The 6,031-nt window shown below is 38.5% G+C and overlaps 1 protein-coding gene across 1 annotated transcript; it reads left to right on the top strand.

Moving 5' to 3' along the window:
* Positions 1-3,420: 3,420 nt before the first annotated feature.
* On the top strand, positions 3,421-4,619 carry LOC113295207. The gene is made up of 2 exons (XM_026543550.1): positions 3,421-3,450; positions 4,518-4,619. Exons 1-2 carry the CDS (start codon positions 3,421-3,423, stop codon positions 4,617-4,619), a joined length of 132 nt encoding a protein of 43 aa, XP_026399335.1.
* The last annotated feature ends 1,412 nt before the right edge of the window (positions 4,620-6,031 follow it).

Raw genomic sequence — 6,031 nt, 5'->3', positions numbered from 1 at the left:
AAAAGACGAATCTCATCTGGGGCATCAATAATGGTACGAAGACCCACACTCCAAGGCTTTCGATTCCTGCCATTAACATAATCTCCAAAAGAAGCGTTAAAGTTCTCAGGGGTATACCAATCCTTCTCCGCATGGTTTGGAGTGTAACAGGTCATTATTGTTTCTCCTTTGCTCCAAAGATAACATTCCTTGAGCGTCCGAAGGTAATTACCACTCAGCTGCACCACTGAACGACAATGAGTATGAGAAGTGGAGCCTTCGCGAAAACACAAGGCATCATAGTAGAAGGAATCCCCTGACTTGTACAGAGGCAACATCAAGCCAGTTTCGAAGGCCCCCACGGTTGTCAGCAAATGGAAGGCGTCGTACTTATAATTTACGATCATATCATAAGTGAGATCGTCATCTGGCGCGTAAAACCTAACATCAAAACCCTCAAGGCCATGCTTCACTTTGAATGCAGCAAGATCAATATGTTTAAAGGTAACCTTCTTCTTACCAACAGAGACGCTTTGTATGATCGAAGCGGCGTCAGGACCAGCATCCTTGTCCGACGATGACATCTTCGGAGGACACATATCCGAAGCTTTTCTCTTTGTCGCAACATTCCCTGATAAGTCAGTCTTCGTGGCAACCACCTTGGAGGAAGGATCCTTCGTTGGGCCAGTGGCTTGATAAGCCTTGGGCTTTTGAGAAGGCGTTGTATTAGAAGAAGCTACAGAGCGAAGCGGCTGTACGTTTGTTGGTTCAGAATGTTGAGAAGGACGATTGACAGCATAGAGAGAACCTTTAGGTAGATCTCCCTTTCTGTGAGAAGAAGGCCTCGGACCCGATGACGATGAAGTTTTATAAGCACGATGGTCAGGTTGTGATGGCTTAGGTGGACCACCCTTAGAAGGAGATCTATCAGGGCTTCTAGATTGAGGAGACCTATAAGGACTCGATGGTGGAGTTTGGTATGGAACCCGATGACGATCAGCCATACCTACAAGGGGCATAAAAGTAAAACGAATATCAAATAGAGAAGACGATGATCATGAAACGAAATTTTTCGACTTTCACAGTTCATCATAAATACCATCACAGTTCATCAGAAACATGTAGTTTGATAAAAACCCACAGAAAATTAGAAACCTTAATTCAGCCATAACCGTTAAAACAAACTTCAATGATCAACAGAGAAGCCATAGGTTTTGTGATAAAGAACAGGGGAAAGTATATATACTTTTGTATATTTTGTTCTTCATCAGAAAACCTAGATACAACAACATAGATGATTATCAACCAAAATCAAGATAAGGAGAACACCATACCTTAATCAGAAGCGTTACGAAAAAGACAAAGACGATCTGAAAACACCTGATGAACAACGACAGCAGTGGATCTCTGAAGATTCGATCAGTTTTTGACTCTAATCAGCACCAGCAGAAGTTAAGAGCTAAAGAACAAAAAGAAGAATGAAAAGGTTCAGAGAATAGAATGAAGAATGAAAGAGAAGAATAAAGATTTAATGCTTGATTCTTTTCACCTATTTATAACCGCCACAAACGTAACCACCCCGAAAAAGGAGAAGGAGTAAATTCAAGGAGTGGGAAACGTGCCCTGAATTCTAGTGAGATATATTGTAGGAAGAGGAAGAGATTGTGAAGACAGTTTTGTTCAAACTTTGGCCAAATTCAAACTTGAAGAAAAGGGGCAAATTGTATACACATAATTCATTATCCACCACGTGTCAAGAGAATCACACGTGGACGACATGCGATCCAGACGCATCAAGATATGATGTCACGTCCCAACACCCAAGGAGCATCTATCATCTACATATATACATCATCAGATTGATCCAACGACGAAGAATCAAGGAGCACCCTAGGAGTAAGCTATCGAGAAGCATCATAGATTAGCCAGAAAAGTATTTTATTCCATCCCAAGGAAGATCCAAGATCAAGGGCTGAGGAGAGTCTCGCCGACAAGGACGTGACAGGGGCATCAGACATCTGTCTGACGCGTGCAGACCACCCCAACGACCCGCATTAAACACCCTAGGCATAGGGTACGTGTCAAACACCCTGTGGAGAAGGAGAAGGTTCGTCTTTGTTCATGCATAATACCGTTGGAAGATGATGGGGAAGAAACGAAGATAGCAGCGGGACGACACAATAACCAAGACGATAAGGATACAACTGTCTCTGATGGCGGACCCCATGTTCAGTCTCTATAAATACCCCTCTCCACTTAGAGAGAAGGGGTCGACCAATTGAGAATTAGAGTGAGATATAGGAGCAGAAGAGAGAGAAATAGTAAAGAGTAAGTGGTAGATTTATCTTCGTTCTAGCTTCGTTATTCACTCCAAAGTCATTCGACTATCATTGTAACCTCCAAATCCATAGTGAAACAACTACCCCCGTGGATGTAGGCCTTAGTGCTGAACCACGTAAATCATTGTCTCATTTACAGTCAGCACTTTATCTTCTGTTTTATGTATTCTGCTTAGATAGGTTATGTCACATGATACGACTGCACATATGGTTTAATTTAACCCCTTACGACCAGACGAGGACGAGCCCGAAGGCTCAGAGTCTGATAAATTTTGGACTTACATCGTTTTACTTGTATTTCATTCTTCTCAATGATTTTGTTTGCATTGCGAATATTGTTTGTGAACACGTTGATGCCATCGTTATTTCTGTGTTCACATTTGGAAAATAAAGAGTACATTAATTAAAAGAGGTGATAGAAGAAAAACACTAGCATTAGCTAGTAACAACATCCCAATTTACAATCAGAGTTGGCAAGAGAATGCCCCTGGAAATTATCCATAGTTAAAGACCAATTATACAAAGTAGTTTTAATAGGAATAATTAGTTGAGTATGAGTTTTCGACTTTCCATTATATATTCTATCATTTCTCTCTATGTACACAAATTCCACCAGATGATGAATGGCAACATACTCTATAACCTTTTTGTTGATGGTGGATTTTCGACAAAGGATAAAGTCGTAAAATCATGATACTGCATGTTTCTGACACGGCTTCAGAAATGTATGTGAAACTCATATTTTATGATTCGTGAACCATTTCACGATCTTTGACTGAGCGAACATCCTCTCAGAGGTATGGTGAATATGTTATTCGTAAAGCATCTCAGCTGAGCTTTTCGACACTTCACATATTTCATCAGCACCTCTACATAGAATCGAAATGATTGGACGGCTCTTTGTATGCTAGTATAAAGCGTTAACGTCTTCAGGACGTCACACTATTTGTTCCCTGACTATGTATAGAGAATGTGTATAGAATCTCTTAATGGTTGGACGGCTCCTAGACATATTGCATGTTAGTATAGAGCGTTAACGTCTTCAGGACGTCAAACTGTTTGTTCCCTGACTATGTAGAGAGAATGTGTATAGAATCTCTTAATGGTTGGAGGGCACCTTGACATATTGCATGTTAGTATAGAGAGCTAACATCTTCAGGATGTCATATTGTTCCCTGACTATACATGACCAACATTCAGAACGAGTATGATGCTTCCATCATCTCATACCTCGATTCTCGAATAAACTTGCTCCTAGACATATTGCATGCTAGTATAGAGCAATTCATAGATTCATTCTAGCATGACATTCATCAATTGAATTCCTAGAAAATAATCTATTTTATCTCATTATTCTGTTTCATGGCTGATCCTCAGCTGGATTCCATGAATTAGTAATAGAAACTCAATTTATTTTATTACTCCGTTTCATGGCTGATTCTCAGCTGAATTCCATGAATTAGTAATAAATATTCACTGATCAGGCATCTGGACCACCACCGAGTAAGCCCCGAGAAAATGGTGTGAGTGTACTTAGCATTAATGCACGAACGAACACCCGAACGCACGAACGAGCATTCAAAAATATGGACGAACGAGGAAACCTATTCAAAATAGGGAAGAAAAATAATATTAGTAAAATAATAAAAAGGGCGTCTAGGGGACAGGGCCCACCGGCCGACCGGTCAAGCCACCGTGGCCATCCCCACGCCTCTTCTGATTATTTTACTTGATTTTATTATTCTTTCTAATCTCATGAAAACTCCTTCATTCGAGCAAAACTCTTAGTTTCTCCATATTTCCTTCACACGATGAAAAAATAATAAAAAAATAGGGAAAGATGTCACGGGACCGTACCTACGAGCCCGCCGGCCATGCCCTAGCCGTAGCCGGTGCCACAGATTTTATTATTATTATTATTATTATTATTTCCTTCATCTCATGGAACTCCTTCGTTTGAGAAAAAAACCCATTTTTTCCATATTTTCTCAAATATTGCTCAAACCGCCAAAGGCCAAAAAGTCAGGTCACATGACCGACTAGGATCCTCACGGAAAATAATAATATATTCTTATTTTAATATCGCTAAAATATTGATCGCACGAGCAAAATTCTACTTGCTAATTCGAGCATAATTGAGAGTTTCGGTCAAGATCAAACTCTTCTGAAAATCCAAAATATTACTCGAACGCACGTCAGAGAAAGTTAACTAGAGGACTTGGAGGAGTTCTTAGAGAACAGAGAGGACGACTTTATATTATTAGAAGATGTGTAGTTATGCTTCTCCGTTGGCATGATTGAAGTTCATAAAGATGGTGAAGAAGATGGAGAAGCTTTTTATCATCCTCATCACAAAAATCATTTTTGAGTGTACATATACTGAAACGGATTTAATGTCATTTAACATAAATTTAAATTTTTTTATGTATTTTATAATTAGTCTCTGTATGTATACATCCGAAAAAAGTTTAATCACAATTTCAATTTCTAAACTTCGAATTTCTCCCTTTTATAAGCCATTGTTCGTTCTTGCTCTCTCCCATAGTGCACGGTCAATTGTAATTCAACTAGTCTCCTATAGTCATTTTCTGAGTTAATTTAATAAATTACGGTACTAAAGAAAATAATTTTCCAAATTACTGTATAAGTAAACATCCATTTTTTTCCTTCCGATCCATGATCTCTATCATGTCTGGTAATGGGTGTTCTGATTAGAAGATATGATTACAAGGATTAGAGCTGTATGAATCAATGGTTTTTCCTAGGCGTCGGTGCAACACAGTTTTTTTAAGCAACAACACCTAATTATACTGTATCGGTAGACAATGATCCAAAATTGTTAGATTATCTGTATTTTAGGTATCAGTTTCATGCTTGCCTATACGGGCTATATCGATGTTACTATTTACCGATATGGACCGATATGTACACATACAATCCGATACCTACTGAGCAAAAATAAATACAACTATGGGTGCTTTACAAATCTTTACACGCATTTGGAAAATAGAAACTACATGTTTTTTATTCGTCAAAAGAAGTCACCAAAATAGTGACAAAACAAAAATACTAGCATTAGCCAGCAACATCATCCCAATTTATAATCGGAGTTGACAAAAAAATGTCCTTGAAAATATCGGTATTCAAAGACCAATTAGTTGAGTATGAGTTCTCGACTTCCCATTATAGATTCTATCATTTATCTATCTCCGCCCAAATTTCACCAGATGAAAAACGACAACATACTCCACAACTCCTTTATTCTTGTTCTACTATTCTTCCTTTCCCATTCTCATAATGTAATCTTAACCTTATCAACTAACACCCAATTCAATTTGAAACTCTTAATGAAAGTAAGACTACACCTTAAAAGAGTACTCACGATGCAGAAATAGATGGTCGTTAGTCTCAGTATGGTTTGTGTATAGTAAACAGTTGGAAGATTGCACTTTTCCATCCCTATACAAGAAATCTATAGTAGAAGCACCATTGTAACAAAATTTGAAACTAAGAAACGCACCTTTAAAGGGAGTTAGAGGTTCCATAATTTTTTATGAGGAAATATTAAGAAACCATCGATATCTTAGGATTTATAAGCATTGGTGAAAAAGCGGGGGTATAACAACCACTCCCAATATTTTCCTTAGCAATCTGTATGGACTAACTACAATATACTTTCAAGAGAATCAACTAGACAGTCAGACTCGATCTTA

This window comes from Papaver somniferum, chromosome 7 (assembly GCF_003573695.1).
Source record: "Papaver somniferum cultivar HN1 chromosome 7, ASM357369v1, whole genome shotgun sequence".
Classification (NCBI taxonomy): Eukaryota; Viridiplantae; Streptophyta; class Magnoliopsida; order Ranunculales; family Papaveraceae; genus Papaver; species Papaver somniferum.
Note: the sequence above shows the minus strand (reverse complement) of the source record. Positions and strands in the feature narration are given on the sequence as shown.

Excerpts from the sequence above, each read along its gene's own strand:
- LOC113295207 (XM_026543550.1), top strand. The coding sequence starts at position 3,421 with ATGGTTGGAGGGCACCTTGACATATTGCAT. Across the intron at positions 3,451-4,517 it reads GGCACCTTGACATATTGCAT|AGAAAGTTAACTAGAGGACT; the intron begins GTTAGTATAGAG and ends AACGCACGTCAG.